Source organism: Muscardinus avellanarius (assembly GCF_963383645.1).
Source record: "Muscardinus avellanarius genome assembly, chromosome: 8".
Taxonomy (NCBI): domain Eukaryota; kingdom Metazoa; phylum Chordata; class Mammalia; order Rodentia; family Gliridae; genus Muscardinus; species Muscardinus avellanarius.
The window spans coordinates 53,993,716-54,013,045 of NC_137794.1; the positions used below are offsets into that span (position 1 = coordinate 53,993,716).

At 39.7% G+C, this 19,330-nt stretch overlaps 1 protein-coding gene across 5 annotated transcripts in view; it reads right to left on the minus strand.

Annotated features, from left to right (window-relative positions):
- USP45 (ubiquitin specific peptidase 45) overlaps positions 1–19,251 on the minus strand; it is a gene marked incomplete at both ends in the record, with an annotated part of 83,718 nt that extends 64,467 nt beyond the window's left edge. For 3 of the 5 annotated variants that reach the window (XM_080700196.1, XM_080700195.1, XM_080700193.1), the window contains 4 exons: positions 9,970–10,070; positions 13,197–13,300; positions 15,520–15,692; positions 19,152–19,251. In XM_080700196.1, coding sequence (XP_080556322.1) covers positions 9,970–10,070; positions 13,197–13,300; positions 15,520–15,692; positions 19,152–19,251 — 478 coding nt within the window. The remainder of the gene's footprint in view (positions 1–9,969; positions 10,071–13,196; positions 13,301–15,519; positions 15,693–19,151) is intronic. The other 2 variants (XM_080700197.1, XM_080700194.1) reach the window with 1 other exon arrangement.
- Between the last annotated feature and the right edge of the window lie 79 nt (positions 19,252–19,330).

A 19,330-nucleotide genomic window follows, 5' to 3' on the forward strand; every position in this document is an offset into this window, starting at 1 on the left:
AATACTAACATAATCAACAGGCAACAAGCAAGTATACATACATATAGATATATGAGTTTCTTTCTTCATACTTTATGTCAAGTGATCTATCAAAAAACACCAAAGGAGCCGGTTGTGGTGGTGTACGCTTATAATCCCAGCATTCGGGAGGCTGAGACTGGAGAATCGCGGTTCGCGGACAGTCTCAGCTACTTAGTGAGGCCCTCCGCAACTCAGTGAGACCCTGTTTAAAAATAAATAAAAAATTGGGCAGGGGGTGTAGCTCAGAGGTCAAATGCCCCTGGGTTCCAGCCCCAGACCCACAAACAAACAAACAAACAAACAAACAAAAAACTCAAAGGGACCATCTACTTCTCTGCTTAAAACCTAACACTGGCCTCACTGCTCTCAAAACAACCTGTAAATTTACAAGGGCCTTAAACATCTAATTCTAGTTACTGAGTCTCACTTCTCACCATTACCGTATACCACAAAACACAATCTTTCATCTCTATAGAATTCCCTAAATCTATTAAGTTTTCTCATCAGTGAGCTATTTCTCCTGCCTGGAATACATGTCATTTTCCTTTTTGCCTACATAATTTCTAGATATCCTTCAGTTCTTGGCTTAGCAAGCTATTCCTCTAAATAAAAATGTCCTGGCTCCTTGAGTCTAGGTCAGATATTCCAAAGTGTTCTCACCAGTCCCCTGTATTTACTCCATCTTACATTACTTAAACAAGAAACAACTATAATTTTTCTACATCCCTCCTGAGATCAAAAGATGGGCAATGAGATCCCATTCACTTACTGATGCATTTCCAAAATCAAGTGTGGCATAGCATGAGAGGAAACTCAAATATAGTAAAAGATTGAATAAATAATAGTTTTGATATTCAATATTCAGAGTTTTAGGGGGCGAAAAAACAAATCTTACCTATCAGGTTTTTGTTTTGTTTTGCAGGTCTGGAGATGGAACCCAAGGGCATTTGACCTCTGAGCTACACCCCCTGTCCTATTTTTTATTCTTTATTTTGAAACCGGGTCTCACTGAGTTGCAGAGGGTCTCACTAAGTAGCTAAGGCTGTCCACAAACCGCAATCCTACAGGTCTCAGCCTCCCAATGCTGGGATTACAAGAGTGCGCCACCACGCCCAGCTAACCTATCAGTTTTGTAAAAACTGTTCACAGCCAGGTGTGGTCGTACAGGCTTGTAATCCCAGCATTTGGGAGGCTGAGACAGGAAGATCGCAGTTCAAGGACAGCCTCAGCTACTACTCACTGAGGCTCTCTGTAACTCAGTGAGACCCTGTTTCAAAATAAAAAATAAAAAATAGAGCTGGGAGTATAGCTTGGAGGTAGAATGCCCCTGGGTTCCATCCTCAGTACCACAAACACAAAAAAAGTTCACATTCCACTTCAGTTTAACTCAGTAGTATTAACTGCTGAGCCACAGGAGAAAATAAAAGAATGTGATAGTCCAAACCTTGAGGAATATACATTTTGTTTTGTTTTGTTTTGTTTGTCCATAACCCAGGGGCATCCTATCTCTTAGCTATACCCCTAGCTGTTTTTATTTTTTGTTTTGAATTGGGGTCTCATTAGGTTGCTAAGAGTCTCACTATGTTGCTGAGATTGTCCTCAAACCTACAATCCTGCTCTTAAGTACTGAGATTATAGGTATACACCACCATGCCCAGCCAGAACATAGAGTTTTAAGAGAGAAAATAAGACACAAGCTACTTGTGAGGCCCTTACAACTAAATGAAACCCTGTTTCAAAATAAAAAGTAAGAAGCCGGGCATGGTGGCGCACACTCATAATCCCAGCATTTTGGAGCCTAAGGATTGCAGTTCACAGACAGCCTCAGCTACTTAGTGAGGCCCTTTGCAACTCTGTGAGACCCTGTTTCAAAATAAAGAATAAAAATTAGGGCTGGGGGTGTAGCTTGGAGGTAGAATGCCCTTGGGTTCCATCCCCAGTACTGCAAAAAGTAAAAATTAAAAATAGGGCTGGGGGTGGAGCTCAGAGTCAGAATGCCTCTGAGTTCAAGCTTCCATACTGCATGGAGGAGGAGGAGAAGGAAGAGGAGGAGGAGGAGGAAGGTAGAGCATAAAACTGAGTGTTACTAGATTCTGAAGTGGGCTGCACATACACTGAGTTCCAAAGAAAAGGCAAAGATTGGGAAAGTATCCTAGAAGGATTTAAACTAAGCCTTAGTGGATAAGTAAGGCTGAAGCCAAACACTAGAGACAGAAATGTTACTCAGCATTTCTCAAGTGGGTTTGAAGCCAACCTCCTCCTTTCAGTGGTCCTTAAGGTCAAAAGTATTTTTCATAAGTTACTAGCTTTTTTTTTTTTTTTTTTTTTTTTTTGGTGGTACTGGGGGTGGAACCCAGAGGCTTTCTACCTCCAGGCTATACTCCCAGACCTTTTTTTATATTTTATTTGGAAACAGGGTCTCACTAGGTTGCTGAAAGCCTCACTAAGTAGCTAAGGCTGGCTTCGAACCCATACGATCCTCCTGTCTCAGCCTCCCAAGCGCAGGGATTACAAGCTTGCGCCACCATGCCCGGCTGTTACTAGCTTTTTAAAAACACTTTCCTTCACTCTCAATTATACCATGCAAGTTTCCAGAGGCTTAGAGAATATGTGATATCACAACAGAATGACAGAATGCGTTAGAGGCAAATATGAGAATCCAGCTCTTTTCTACACTGCCAGACATTGAAAAGATTTGTAAAATATAAAATGCCATTATTTAAAAAATTATCTTTCCTAAAAACATGGTATTTCTACTAACAGGTAGTGGAATTACTGTTATTTTTCACTCAACATCTTTAGTTTTATTTTCTAACATGATAAATACTGATAGGTATAACTTAGACAACAAAAGCTCTTTGAAGCCTCAGTAATTTTTAGGAGGAGAGGAGTGCTGGAGATTAACCCAGGGGCATTCTACTTCTGAGCTACAGCCCCAGCCTTTTGTTTATTTATTTATTTATTATTTTATTTTTGTGGTACTGAGGATGGAACCCAGGGGCACTGTACATCCAAGCTACACCCCCAGCCCTATTTTTTGGTCTTTTTATTTTTGAAACAGGGTCTGAGTTGCAAAGGGCCTCACTAAGTAGCTGAGGCTGTCCATGAACTGAGATCGTCTGATCTCAGCCTCTTGAATGCTGGGATTACAAGCGTGCGCCACCATGCCCGGCTCTCAGTACATTTTTTAAGAATCTAAAGGAGTAATGAGACCAAAAGTTAGTGATCTGACAAGCAAACTAGTTTTAGAGGTGGATGGGGCACTATCCCAGATTCTCTCTATATGTAATAGCAGTTTTAGATGTATTCTAAATGAGATTAGTGCAAATATGTGTAAGGTCCAAATACAGACCTTCTCCTCAGCAGTCACTATTACCTAGTGCAAAAGCATAAAAAGTCTTTAAAAACTCACTTATTCTCTTACTCAAAAGCACTATATAGTTTCATATCCCTTTAAGTACATATGGGAATTTTTACAGGTCTACAGTCCAGAATTATCACTTAAAATAACCATGAAACTATGCATACTCAGCATTCCTAGAAACCTGGATAGCAACTTTAATATTTGATTTTCAAAGTATTTTATAACAACATAATGAAGCTTCTTATCAAAGTACAGATTACTAACCCAAAATACTACTTTTTTTTTTTTCCTGGTACTGGGGATGGAATGAGGGGCATTCTACCTCTGAGCTACATCGCAGCCCTATTTTTATTCTTTATTTGGAAACCGGATCTCACTGAGTTGCAGAGGACCTCTGCAACTAGCTGAGGCTGTCTGCGACCCTGGATCCTCCAGTCTACCCAAATGCTGGGATTATAAGCGTGCGCCACCATGCCCGGCTCAAAATACTTCTAACATTTCATGAGATCTTATTTTAAATCAAACTTGCCTGAGAAAATCAGGAGCTTGATCACAAAGGCAAAAACATTTCACCCTAGAACTTGGTAACTATGAACTCAGGATTACACAGCATTCTAACTCTGAAGGTTCCACTTCCCTCAAAACTACCTCAAGAGCCTATTTCCCACCATCCAGCTATGGTTTATGATCCCACAAACACAATAAGGCTTTTATTGGTGCTTCCCAATCACTGAGGTGATTTCTTCTTTCATCTTCCTCTGCCCAAAACTCATCCTTTAAGGACCAGCTTGAAAGTCACTTCATCTATAGCCTCTTTACTGTTCAACCAACCATTACATGTCTCTGAATAGTTGAAAGGCTTTGAACATCAATTAAGATCAAGAACTCATTTTGCTTGCATTCTTATCACTTTCTTATCTCCTCTCTTCTTTCTGATCTTAAGCCTCTCCAGGGTAAGGACTTACCAACCTCTATTACCTAAAGTACCTCAAGAAAGACAAGTGTTGAGGGAAAATAAGTGCAGATACACTGTAATCTACCCAAGGTCACCTCACTAGTGACCGTGTTACAGAAATTCTCTAGAATAATCAACCCAACACCAGTTAGGGGAGAAAAGAGGAAGTTTATTACACCAGTGGGCCAAAGTTAGGATAGCTCCTAAAAAGACTCCATTCCCAAGCTCCAAGTGAGCTCTCATTTAATAGAACAAGAGGCAGAAGTATGCAAGTGGGCATACAGAAGTTAAAAATGTAACCAAGCCGGGCGTGGTGGCGCACCCTTGTAATTCCAGCATTTGGGAGGCTGAGACCTGGAGGATCACGGTTCGCAGACAGCCTTAGCTACTTAGTGAGGCCCTCTGCAACTCAGTGAGACCCGGTTTCAAAATAAAGAATAAAAAATAGGGCAGGAGGTGTAGCTTGGAGGTCGAATGCCCCTGGGTTCCATCCCCAGACCCGCAAAAAAAAAAAAAAAAAAAAAAAAAAAAAAATGTAACCAGCCAGGTGTGGTGGTGAATGCTTATAATCCCAGCATTTGGGAGGCTCAGACAGTAGGACTGCGGATCTTGGCCACCCTCAGCTACTTAGTGAGGCCCTTTGCAACTCAGGGAGACCCTGTCTCAAAATAAAGAATAAAAAAATAGGGCTTGGAGGTAGAATGTCCCTGGTTCCATCCCTAGTACCACAATCATCATTATTATCATCATCATCATCTCCTTTACCTTCTTAATGGCCTCCAGCCTTATTTTATTCTGAAACAAGATCTCCCTAAGATACAGAGAACTATCGTTGAACCTGCAATCCTCCTGTTGCAGATTCCCAAGTATTAAGATTACAGGTGTGTACCATCCCATCCAGTTATCTTTATTTTTGCAGTACTGAATATTAAACTGGAGCATTCTACCACCAAGCTACACCCCCAGCCATATTTTTTTATTCTTTATTTTGAGACAGGATCTCCTTAAGTTGCAGAGGGCCTCACTAAGTAGCTGAGGCTGGCAATGGACCTACAATCCTCCTATCTTAGCCTCCCAAGTATCAGATATACAAGCAGGCACCACCATACCCAGCTTATCTTTGTTTTCTAAAAAAAATCAAGTGAAATGATTGTGATTCCTGCCTGCTGAAAATACTTTATTATAAGGGGAGTTGGGGGAGGAAGGTGGGGAGGGAAAAATAAAAAGAAAATAAGGCTTGAGGAGGAGAACAGTTCAAATAACTTAATGTCCATATACAAAGGTATCACTACCAATCTCACTAACAAGTATGGGGAGGCAGGAAAGGGAATTGGGGTGGGATGTGGAGGGAAACACACCAAGTGATGTATTAATTTAATTAATGTATAAATATAGTAATTTGAATCTCACTATGATGTACTACTATAATGCACCAATAAAAATTTAAGAAAACACTTTTATAACTTCTATTATACTTCCAACCAAACAGATTTTTTGGGGGGGGGTACTGGAGATTTTTTTTCAGGGGCACTCTACCTCTGAAGCATACCACTAGCCCTATCTATCTATCTATCTATCTATCTATCTAATCTATTTTGTGGTACTAGGGATAGAACCCAGGGGCATTCTACCTTTGAGCAATATCCCCAGCCCTTATTTTTTATTATTCTTTATTTTGAAACAGGGTCTCACTGTGTTGCAAAGGGCCTCACTAACTAGCTGAGGCTGTCTATGAACCGCGATCCTCCTTGCAAAGTTGCTGAGCTTGGCCTCAAACTTGTAGTCTTTCTGTCTCAATACTGGGATTATGCATATACCACCATGCCTACTGCAAATAAATACTTTTTACTATGAAACTCCTTACAATATCCTTCATGGCCAGCCTATTCACCTCATAAGTTCATCTCATTCTACTCTCCAACAAACTATATTTCAGCCATACTGGCCTCCTTTGATCATTATTGTGACTAACAGGTTATTCCTATCTCTGCAATTGTTCCATTGTACCAATTACCAGAAGTTATACACTTCTGTACCAACTCCTTGGGCCAATAATGATTTTTAAAAAAAAGATCAATTGTGTTTCATTATTACATACTAAATAAGTGTAATACCTGATATGTGGGAGGTACTTACTATTTTTAGATAAAGAAACTGGTTCCACACCGGGCGTGGTGGCGCACGCTTGTAATCCCCGCGCTTGGGAGGCGGAGACAGGAGGATCGCGCAGGTTCGAAGCCAGCCGCGCTGGCGTAAGAGACCCTGTTTCAAAAATATAAAATAGGTCTGGGAGTGTAGCCTGGAGGTAGAAGGGCTTCCAGGAACCCCAGTACCACCAAAAAAAAAAAAAAAAAAGAAACTGGTTCCTAGCCGGTGTGGTGGCGCACGCTTGTAATCCCAACATTTGAGAGGCTGAGACAGGAGGTCTGTGGTTCGAGGACAGCCTCAGCTCCTTTGTGAGGCCCTTTGCAACTCAGTGAGACCCTGTTTCAAAATAAAGAATAAAAAATAGGGCTGGGGTGTAGCTTGGAGGTAGAATGCCCCTGGGTTCCATCTCTAGTACCGCAAAGAAAAAAAAAAGAAAGAAACTGGTTCCCTTTATGTTCTTAAATTTATATTATATACATTATACATTACTTGTTTGTTAGACAACTATATAATTTATAAAGTTAATAATATATTACTGCCATATATTAAAGAATTTGGCTGGCCTCTGTCCCAGTTTCCTGGCAAGTACTCTCTAAATCCTTGGCATTTCCAGCGTGAGAGGAGTGCTGTTATTCACAGGGGCCCCTGGGACTGCAGTTGATGGTTTATGTTAACAAAGTGACTCACTGAAGGCCCTGGACCATTTATGCAAAAGAGACAATTAGGAGAGGCAGGCCATGCCAGAAAGAAAACAATGAGATTAGACAATTGAGGTACTAGAAACTGAATTAAATCAAAGTGGCCAATGACTCAACCAATCATACCCACACAATAAAACTCCAGTAAAAATTCTCTACACCAAAGCTCCAGTGAGCTTCCTTGGCGAACAATGCTCATATGTATATGTGTATACTGCTGTAGAAACCTGTGTGGGAGAGAGGGGTAGGAACTTCATCCCTGTGGAGTGGAAAAGAAGCTCATATTTGAGACTGTCCCAGACCTTGGCCTATGTGCCTCTTCTTTTGGTTGATTCTGATTTGTATCTTCTTTTACTATAATAAACAGTATTTTTCTTTCTTTCTTTTTTTTTTTTTTTTTTTTGGCAGTACTAAGGATGGAACCTAGCGGCATTCTACCTTCGAGCTACACCCTCAACCCTATTTTTTATTCTCTTTATTTTGAAACAGGGTCTCACTGAGTTGCAGGGAGCCTCACTAAGTAGTAGCTGAAGCTTTCCTCGAACTGCGATCCTCCTGTCTCAGCCTCCCAAATGCTGGGATTAGAAGTGTGTGCCACCACACCCGGCTCACAACTTTAACTTTCTTGAATTCTCTGAATTATTTTAGCAAGTTATCAAATCTGAAGAGGTAGTGGGAAGCCCCCAGTTTATAGCTGGTTAGTCAGAAATGCTGTGGCTAGAAATCCTCAACTTTCATGTGCCTGATGAAGAGCAGTCTATGGGCAACAAGAGGCCTTAACTGAAGTCTGGCCTAACTGCAGGCAGTTAGCACAAGAACCTCACTGTACTCATGTAGCAGCTAATAAGACGTTGTTTCATAAGCAGTAAGTAGGCACTGTCCAAGTGTTTTTGTAATTTTTTTTTCTTTTTTTTAACTGTATTGGGGATGGAACCCAGGGGCATTCTACCTCTGAGCTATACCCCCAGCCATATTTTTTATTCTTTATTTTGAAACAGGGTCTCACTGAGTTGCAAAGGGCCTAAGTAGTGGCTGAGGCTGTACTCAAACCGCAATCCTCCTGTCTCAGCCTCCCAAATACTGGGATCACAAGCATATGCCACCATGGCAGGCTCTGTCGAAGTGTTTCTATGAATATTTTTTTCTAAATCTTTATGAAGTGTTACCTCTAAGTCTAAGAACAACCCCACAAAATAATATTCGCAGCCCAATTTTGTAGTAGGGAAAATAAGGAGTAAAAGCCACATAACCAATAAGTGGGGAACCTAAATTAAACTCAAAACTGTCTAATTTTTTTTTTTTTTGGGTGGTACTGGGGTTCCTGGAAGCCCTTCTACCTCGGGGCTACACTCCCAGACCTATTTTTACATTTTCATTTTGGAAACAGGGTCTCCTAAGCCAGCGCGCGGCTGGCTTCGAACCTGTGCGATCCTCCTGTCTCCGCCTCCCAAGCGCGGAGATTACAAGCGTGCGCCACCACGCCCGGCTAAAACTGTCTAATTTTTTAAAACCCAATGATCTAGTCACTACATTCTTCAGCTCCTCATATTAGTTATGTAAATACATCACAAAAAAACATTATGAGGACTGGGGATGTAGCTCATTGTTTGAGCATTTGCCTAGCACAGACCATGTCCTGAGTTCAATTTCTAATACTATAAAAAACTTTATATAAGTTGGGTATGGTGGCGTATGCTTGTAATCCCAGCAGTTGGGAGGCTGAGACAGGAGAAACACAGTTCGAGGACAGCCTCAGCTACTTAGTGAGACCCTGTTTCAAAATAAAGAATAAAAACAAGGGCCTGATGTAGTACCAGTACTTGGGAGGGTGAGACGGGAGGATCGCATAGGTTTGAAGCCAGCCTCAGCCACTTAGTGAGGCTCTCAGCAACTTAGTGAGACCCTGTTTCCAAATAAAATATAAAATAGGTCTGAGATTGTAGCCTGAAGGTAGAAAGCCCCTGGGTTCCATCCCCAGTACCACACACAAAAAAATTATATATCAGTTATATATACAAATACATAACTGATGTGTATATTATATATGAATATGTATCAATATTGATATCCATATTGGTATACATCTATATATTGATATATCAATGATATGTAGATATAGCTATGGTATACATATGTATTTGAAATATATCATATATATTATTATGACTTGCCACTTAAGAATATATGGCAGCTGAGGTGGTGGTGCACACTTGTAATCCCCGCACTTGGAAGGCTGTGACAGGAGGATCGCACAAGTTCAAAGCCAGCCTCAGCTACTTAGTGAGGCTCTCAGCAACTTAGTGAGACTCTGTTTCCAAATAAAGTATAAAATAGGTCTGGGAGTACAGCCCAGAGGTAGAAAAGCCCTGGGTTCCACCCTCAGTAACACACACACACACACACACACACACACACACACACACGGCATAAGTCGGATACAGTGATGCACGCCTTTAATTTCAGTGCTTGGTGCACACCTTTAATTTCAGTGCTTGGGAGACAGAAATAGGAGGACTGCAGGTTAAAGACCAGCATGTGGTAATTTAGCAAGACCCTATCTCAAAGTAAAAAATAAAAAGAACTAAGAGTATAGCTCACAGATAGAATGCTCCTGGGTTCAATCCACAGTACAAAAAAAATATGTATCGTATAATATCTTTACTCAAATTCTAAGGCTAAGATGTCATAGTGAAATCTAAGTTATTCTTTATGAATTTATAAACTCTTTATATGAAGACTAAAACATATTTAATGCAAATTCCTTTAGCAATTGTTTAACTTACTTGTTTGTGTTTTAGAAACATGTTTCTGGAGAAAATCAACTATCTGAGCCAAAACCTTCTTATTACAATGTGTTGATAACTTTTCATCACACTCGTAACACCTGAAAAATAAAAATTTAAACAAATATTATGAAAGCACCTTCATTAATTTTTCACATTAGTAACACAATTCTTATTTGACCACTTTTGTCTTTAAATTATATGGGAGGAAATACAGAGAGAAAGGCATTAGGTAAGTCTAGAGACAGGACAATTCACACAGAACCGTATCATTCAAATGAAAGCTTACATGCCAGGCACAATGGTGCCCACCTGTAATTCCAGTACTTGGGAGGACTGCAAGTTCCAGGTCAGCCTCAGTAACTTAGCAAGATACTCAGCAATTTGGAGAGACCCTGTTTCAAAATAAAAATAAAAAAGGATAGAGGGTACCTCAGAGGTATAATACCCCTGGGTTCAATCTCCAATACCAAAATAATTTTTAAAAAAGTTTTACAGAGCTAGAATGTGGCTCAGTGTTAGAGTGCTTGCCTAACACACCTAAGCCCAGGGTTTTATTCTCAGCAAGAAAAAATACATTTCATACATTACCTTAAATATCTAGAAAAAACAAGAGTTACTATGAATTGATGTTTAGGGGATAGAGGAATTCATCATACCATTCTATTTTCTTTTATTAACAGGTTAATTTTTTTTTTCTTTTTGTGGTACTTGGGATGGAACCCAAGGGCTTTCTACCTCCGGGCTACACTCCCAGACCTATTTTATATTTATTTGGAAACAGGGTCTCACTAAGTTGCTGAGAGCTTCACTAAGTACCTCAGGCTGGCTTCGAACCTGTGTGATCATCCTGTCTCAGCCTCTCAAGTACTGGAATTACAAGAATGTGACACCATGCCTGGCTTAAAATTTTTTTTTAATTTAAGGAAACAAACAAACAAACAAACAACAACAACAACAACAAAAACTACCAGGTTTCTGGCTCAATCACTAAGTGACAAAAGTGCCACTTAAAGAGATAAGAAAGCAATACTTTTTAAATTTTGTCTGGGGTGTTGGGTATGGTGGTGCACACTTGCAATCCTAGTACTTGGAAGCCTGATTTAGGAAAATCTCAGGTTTGGGGCCTCAACAACTTAGCCAGACTGTTTCAAAACAAAAAATAAAGAGCTGGGGATTAGTTCAGAGGTAGAATGCCCCTTGGTTCAGTCCCCGGTTCCAAAAAGAAGAAAGAGAAAGAGAAAGTAAAAGAAAATTAGAATAAAAAAAAGCATATTTAAATTCCTAAAGATAGCCAGGCGTGATGGCACATGCTTGTTATCCCCGCGCTTGGAAGGCTGAGACAGGAGGATCACACAGGTTCGAAGCCAGCCTCAGCTACTTAGTGAGGTTCTCAGCAACTTACTGAGACTGTTTCCAAATAAAATGTAAAATAAATCTGGGAGTATAGCTCATAGGTAGAAAGCCTCTGGGTTCCACCACCAGTACCACCAATATAAATAAATAAATAAATTCCTAAAGATACATCTTACAAACTTGAATATCTTCCTTTGACAGGAAAAGTGATTCTATAGACCCCCAACTGTGATTGTGGGTGTGAGTTGGTTACTGGGGATAGAACCCAGGGGTATTGAACCTTCAAGCTACACCCCAGCCCTATTACAGTTTTTATTTTGAAGCAGGGCCTTACTAAGTGGCTGAGAGGCTCACTTAATTGCAGAGGCTAGTCTCAGACCTACAATCCTGCAATTACTGGTGTATGCCAACATAATCCAGCTCCCAAATGTCATTTTAATTATTTTCTCTCTGTGTGTGTGTGTGTGTGTGTGTGTGTGTGTGTGTGTGTGTGTGTGTTACTAGGGAAGGACTCAAGAGTGAGAAGAGGGTTCTGCCTCTGGGTTACACACCCAGTTCTAATCTATTTTTTCTTCTGTAAGTAAATTACTGCACACTGGCCTGCTACCTGCAATCTTCCTGTCTCAGCCTCACAAATACTGAGACATAGGCATGTATCAGAGCCAGGCGTGGTGGTGCACACTTGTAATTCCAGTGCTTGGGAGGCTGAGACACACAGCTTCGAAGCCAGCCTCAGCTATTTAGTGAGACTCTTAGAAACTTGGAGACCCTGTTTCCAAATAAAGTATAAAATAGGTCTGGGAGTATAGCACGGAGATAGAAAGCCCCTGAGTTCCATCCCCAGTACCAATAAATAAATAAATTGGACTCGGGGTATAGCTCAGAAGTAGAATGCCCCTGAGCTTCATCTCCAGTACCACGCATAAAAAACATATACATATATTTGTATATTATATAAGCTTATAACATAAGTATACTTTATATATATTTTATGTATATATAAGTAGGTTTTTAATATCTTTTTTGGGGGCGGGGGTTGGTACTGGGGGTGGAACCAGGTTTTCTACCTCCAGGCTATACTCCCAGACCTAATTTATATTTTATTTGGAAACAGGGTCTCACTAAGTTGCTGAGAGCCTCACTCAGTAGCCGAGGTTGGCTTCGAACCTGTGTGGTCCTCCTGTCTCAGCCTCCCAAGCATGGGGATTACATGCATGCACCACCATGCCTGGCTTAGGTTTTTTATATCTATAAATAAGAAACTCATACACACAGAGGTTCTCCCTTTCCCCCACAGAGAATGACCAGGCCACTTGAAGTACCACTAAAACTTTGGATTTCTATGTCAAATTCATTATGAAAAATCAACTAAAGATAATTTTTCTTTATGGTACAAAGAAAATACTATAGAAAAGGGGGAAAGCCGGGTGTGGTGGTGCACACTTGTAACCCCAGCATTAGGGAGGCTGAGATAGGAGGATTGCAGTTGGCGGACAGCCTCAGGTACTTGGTGAGGCCCTTTGCAACTAGTGAGACTATGTTTCAAAATACAGAATAAAAAAAAATAGGGCTGGGGATATAGATTGAAGGTAGAATGCCCCTGGTTTCCATCCTCAGTACTGTAAAAAAAAAAAAAAAAAAAAAAAAAAAGGAGGAAAACTAGATTTTTTCCCATAATTTAGATTTTATATTTATGTACAATATTAATTTTAAATTGGATGTTGTGGCACATGTTGTAATCACAGCTACTGGGGAGGCTGAGGCAACACCCCCCTCTAGACACACACACACACACCCTATAGATTGTGTTCAGGCTAAGAAAACATAAACAGATAAAATATCTGTATCTTTTTTTTTTTTAATGTACTTACCATATAATCCATGTGCTCAGATTAATCACAATACAGTGGGACTCTGCTCTGGAACTCTTGAAGTGCTTCAGTGAATGCTGGCTTTCTGAGTTTTTACCACATCCCTGAAAATTAACAGAATGCTATTTGCATGATTTACATATAAATTTGCTTCAAAAGAATCCAAACATATATTGTATTAAAAAAATTTCTGAAATAGTTTTGTTTTTCATTTCAAGAAAGGTAGAACAGTTTCAGAAAAAAATAATGCTTTTTATTAAATTTCATATTTGCTAAGAGGCTTACTTTTCATTATATAATATTTACCTCACACAATCATAAGCCAAGTTACTTCCCTTATCATTTAGAAAGGTATCGATGCTCAGTCTTGCACCTTATGGAACACTGAACATCCTGTAGGCCAGCATGCCCTCTTCCCATGTCCCATTCCTGTACACACTTCATCCAACCCCAATGAGAAACAGTGAGACACAAACAGATCATAGTAATTTCACTCAGTTAAAAAAACTGAAATACTGGCTGGGCTTAATTCCAGTAATTTGGAGGCTGAGACAGGAGGGTCACAGGTTCATGGCCACCCTCAGCTACTTAGTGAGGCTTTCTGCAACTTAACAAGACCCTGTTTCAAAATAAAGAATAAAAAATACGACTGGGAGCCAGGTGTGGTGGCACATGCTTGTAATCCCAGCATTTGGGAGGCTGAGACAGGAGGACTGCAGTTTGCAGACAGCCTCGAGGCTCTTTGCAACTCAGTGAGACCCTGTTTCAAATTAAAGAATAAAAAATAGGGCTAGGGGTGTAGCTCGGAAGTAGAATACCCCTGGGTTTCACCCACAGTACTGAAAAAAAAAAAAAAATAGGACTGGGTGTGTAGTTCACAGGTAGAATGTCCCTGGGTTTATTCACCAGTGTGTTTAAAAAAAAAAAAAAAAAAAAAAAAAAAACTAAGCCAGGCATGGTGGGGCATGATTGTAATCCCCACGCTTGGGAGGCTGAGACAGGAGGATCGCACGGGTTCGAAGTCAGCCTCAGCTAATTAGTGAGGCTTTCAAGCAACTTAGTGAGACCCTGTTTCCAAATAAAATATAAAAAAGGTCTGGGAGTATAGCCCAGAGGTAGAAAGCCTCTGGGTTCCACCCTCAGTACCACCAAAATAAACCCAAAACAAAACAAAACAAAAAAACTATAATTCTGGCTAATACAACTTGAAAGACAGTCAAATCTTACTGAGCTTGGTGGCATATGCCTATAATCCTATACTTTTGGGGAACTCTCTTTTTGGGCTCTGGTGATTGTTGTATATTATATACTTATATCATCATCATCATCATCATCATCAAACCATGAAGTGAGGATGGCATAGAAGAAAAATAAAAGAAACATCAGTTTTTAATGTTCTTTCTCTTGAATTAGCCATCCCTGAAGTGGTCCTATTTCTATGCATGACAATAAAATTCCTCTTTTTTAAGTGCATAATTTAAATTTCATTAGAAAAATTTTTATTATATCAATAACTTCTTTTTTTGTGTGGTGCTGGGGGTGTAACTTGGAGGTATAATGTCCTGGGTTTAATACTGAGTACCTCAAAAATAAATGGGCTAGCTGGGCGTGGTGGCGCACGCTTGTAATTCCAGCATTTGGGAGGCTGAGACCAGGGGATCGAGGTTCGCGGACAGCCTCAGCTACTTAGAGAGGCCCTCTGCAACTCAGTGAGACCTGGTTTCAAAATAAAGAATAAAGCCGGGCTTTATATACAAGCGTGGTGGTGCACGCTTGTAATCCCCGCGCTTGGGAGGCTGAGACAGGAGGATCGCGCAGGTGCAAAGCCAGCCTCAGCTACTTAGTGAGGCTCTCACCAACTTAGTGAGACCCTGTTTCCAAATAAAATATAAAATAGGTCTGGGAGTATAGCCCGGAGGTAGAAAGCCTCTGGGTTTCACCCCCAGTACCACCAAAAATCACATAAAAGAAAGAAAGAAAGAAAGAAAGAAAGAAAGAAAGAAAGAAAGAAAGAAAGAAAGAAAGAAAGAAAGAAAGAAAAGGGCAGGGGGTTTAGTTCGGTGGTCGAATGCCCCTGGGTTCCATCCCCAGACCCGCAAAAAATAAAATAAAATAAAATAAAATAAAATAAAATAAAATAATAAATGGGCTAGGGTAAAGTTCAGAGGTAGACCATCCCTGAATCAACTCCCCAGTACCACAAAAATAAAAATAAAAATATGGAAAAATTTATCGTCAGTCCTAGGTATGACCAAGAGCCCAACTCTTATATGCATTTATGAAAGGTATACAACATACTCAGCATAAACAGCACTTTCCTTACCTGAAAACCACACTTGAGGCACAACCAAATATCTGAAGGGAGTACTGGCTGTCCATCATAGAGTCTCCTTTCTTTTAAACATTCTGAACAAACTGACCACAGATTCTCAGTTATTGCTCTCTTCACATGATTCACACTGACAGCATGGCTTATGTGTTGGCAAGTTAAACCTACTGAATGAGATAAAGCAAAATGTGAACAGTTTCTTGGCTGAACCAGTGCTACCACTAATAAGCAAAAGGTACATTAAAACATTGTTAACTAAGCTGGGCGTGGTGGCGCACCCTTGTAACCCCAGCATTTGGGAGGCTGAGAAAGGAGGATGGTGGTTTGCAGACAGAGGTTTGCAGACAGGCTCAGCTATTACTTAGTGAGGCCGTTTGCAACTCAGTGAGACTCTGTTTCCAAATAAAGAATCAAAAATAGGGCTGGGGGTGTAGCTTGGAGGTAGAATGCCCCTGGGTTCCTTCCCCAGTACCACACACACACACACACACACACACACACACACACACTAAAAAGCACTGTTAACTAAAAGGCATGGAAATTAAAAAATGAAATAACTCAAAAGGATACATATTATACACATCTATTTATATAACACTCATGAAATAACAATTAGAGTTGAACAGATTAGTGGTTGCCAGGGGCTATAGCCAAGGAGTAGGAGGGACAGGGGCTGTACAGATAAATGGGTAACACTCTGGATGGTGATGGTACAGTCACGTTATTGAAGTATGCAAAACTACACATGTAATAAAATTGCATACACACACAAGTGTGTGTACATCTGGAAAAAACTGAATAAGCTAAGAGTTCTATCACTGGTTTTGACATTGAACTAATACAATGCAAAATACTAACATCAGGGAAGGCTAGGTGAAGAATATATGGGACATCATTAGACATTTCTTGGTACCTTCCTTTGAGTCTAAAATTAATTAGAAAACAAAAAGCTTAATAAATAAATAAAATTAAGGAAGTTAAATATTAATTGAACAGATACTTTGTGTTTAGCATTTTGAATGTATTCTCTGTCTGTTATGATACACATTTAAGGAGCCCAGTGTGGTGGCACACACTTGTAATCCTAGTACTTGCGAGTCTGAAACAGGAAGATCACAGGTTCTCGGCTAGCCTCAGCTACTTAGTGAGGCTCTTCGTAACTTAGTGAGACCCTAGTTTAAAATAAAGAATAAAAAATAGGACTGGGGGTATAGCTTGGAGGTAGAATGCCCTGAGTTCAACCCCAGTTCTGCAAGAAATAGAAAAAAAAAAAAAAAAAAAAGATACACATATAAGGAGTTGGGGAAGAGCTCAGAGGTAATGTGCTAGTTTAGCATGTGAAAGGCCCTGGCCTCAACCCATAGCAAGCCTCCCCCAAAAAGACACATATATAATTGTTTTTTACATAAACTAGCTTTACTATGTTACTATTCATTGTTTGGGAGAAAGGGGAACACACACTGGTATAATTTATAGGACCAGATTTCTCAGAATTCTCCTTAATAATTAATTTGCTAGATCCTTATAATGATCCTTTATTACAGCTTTCGAACTTGTTAACTGAGTGGAGACCAATGATTCAAACTAGGCAAATATGTTTTTAAGTCTTCTAATAACTACATTCTCCAAAGGAGCAAAATCACACTTTAATTTCCCAAATACATGAACACTTTAATTTCTCTACCTCAGGTATCTGCCCATCGAAACTACAACTACCTACCAAGATCAAATATCAAAAAAAAGAACTAAGTAACCTGAAAAGGAAAAATAGGAGTGTGTGCATTTCACCTTTCTCACTTTCCTTCCTAAATGCTTAACATTCTTTTCTATCTACTATTAACTAAAAAGAGGTCAGTTAATAAACTTACATTAGTTCCACTTTATCCTGAAGACTAATAATGTGATTCCCCATGAGTTATGTATAATAAAATACAATTTCAACAAAAATAAATCTGAATAAAGCATTAAAACTTCTAATTTTACATCAACAGCAAGCTATAAAAGTAGTCATTCTAAAGTTGGTTGTGTGTTTGAAAAGCAAGGACCTATGCCACTAAAGAAAGGCCCATTCATAAACCAAGCCAGGCATGGTGGTGCACACTTTGTAATCCTAGTACTTAGGAGGCTAAGACAGAGGATCACAGGTTCACAGCCAGTCTCATCAACTCAGCAAGGCCCTCAGCAACTTAGTGAGACCTTGTTTTAAAATAAAAAATAAAATAGGGCTGGGAATGTAATTCAGAGGTAGAATACCCCTGGGTTTAGTCCCCCATGCCACACACACACACACACACACACACACACACACCCCTATTCAGGGAAGACTAGTAATAAGAATTTGAAAAAAAGTGGTAACTACAGAAAACAGAGAGCTAACATAATAATAATCAGGAGCTGGGGATGTATCTCAGTAGCAGAGCACTTGCCTAACATGCCCATAGCTCTGAATTTAATCTCTAACACCACCACCAAAAAAAAAAAAAAAAACCTACATTAACAGAATACTTAAAAATACAATTCAGCCTTCCTTCAATACAGCAAAATTAACTACCTTGAAACACTATCCAAGTTTAAAACACTTAAAAATGGAAATAAAGCTGGTGGGCGTAGTGCACGCCTGTCCTGTAATCCCAATACTTAGGAGGCTTTTTTTCTTTCTTTTTTTTTTTTTTTTTTTTTCAGTACTGGGGATACCCAAGGGCATTCTACTTCCAAGTTATACCCTCAGCACTATTTTTTATTATTTTGAAACTGGGTCTCACTGAATTGCAAGGGGCCTCACTAAGTAGCTGAGGCTGTCCTTGAACTGAGATCCTCCAGTCTCAGCATCCCAAATGCTGGGATTACAAGCATGTGCCACCACACCCAGCTGACATTGTTTCAATATTAAAAAATAAATAAAATAGGCTAGGAGTGTATTTTGAAGGTAGAATACCTCTAGGTTCAAGCTCCAGTACCAAAATAAGTAAACAAATAAAAATGGAAACAATATATCAAAAACGTCTTTTTAAATAAAAAGATAAACTGCAAGGAAACAAGGAAAATCATCAGAGGCCAAAACCTAAGACAAGAGGCAACAGAGAAAAACAAATCCTAAAGCTGGCAGCTCCCAAGTGTTAACATCTGGCCAGGCGTGGTGGCGCATGCTTGTAATCCCAGCATTAGGGAGGCTGAGACCAGAGGATCACAGTTCGCAGATAGCTTCAGCTATTTAGTGAGGCCCTCTGCAACTCAGTAAGACCCTGTTTCAAAATAAAGAATAAGAAATTGGGCAGGGGGTGTAGCTGGAAGGTCAAATGCCTCTGGGTTCCAGCCCCAGACCCGCAAAAACAAAAAACACAACAACTAAGTGTTACCATCTGCCAACCACTGGTGGTTTAGAGACTTGGTTTTAACTGGCCATGAGAAAGGAACAAAAAAAAAAAAAAAAAAAAAACCCAAAATGCCAATTTTAATTTACTTTAGAAGCTAACCAAAACCTCAATAAAAATACCAAGACATTTTAGAACTCAATTCTCAACTTTACATAGAAAACAATGAAAAGAGTAATTAATTTATTAATTAAAAACAGACAGTGCTTTTTCTTTTCCCCAACACCATTGGGGATGCCTGGTATCACAACCTACCAGCAATGTCATCTGAAGAATCTTCATCATGAGGTATCGAAGGTCTTTTATTTCTTTTGCCTTTCTCAGATAAAGCTTTCGATGGATCCTTTACCCGCATCTGTTATTTACTGAAAAGTTTGAAGGGGGAAAAAAATAAATATGATTTTATCTTCAAAACTAAAATTTTATGTATCTTA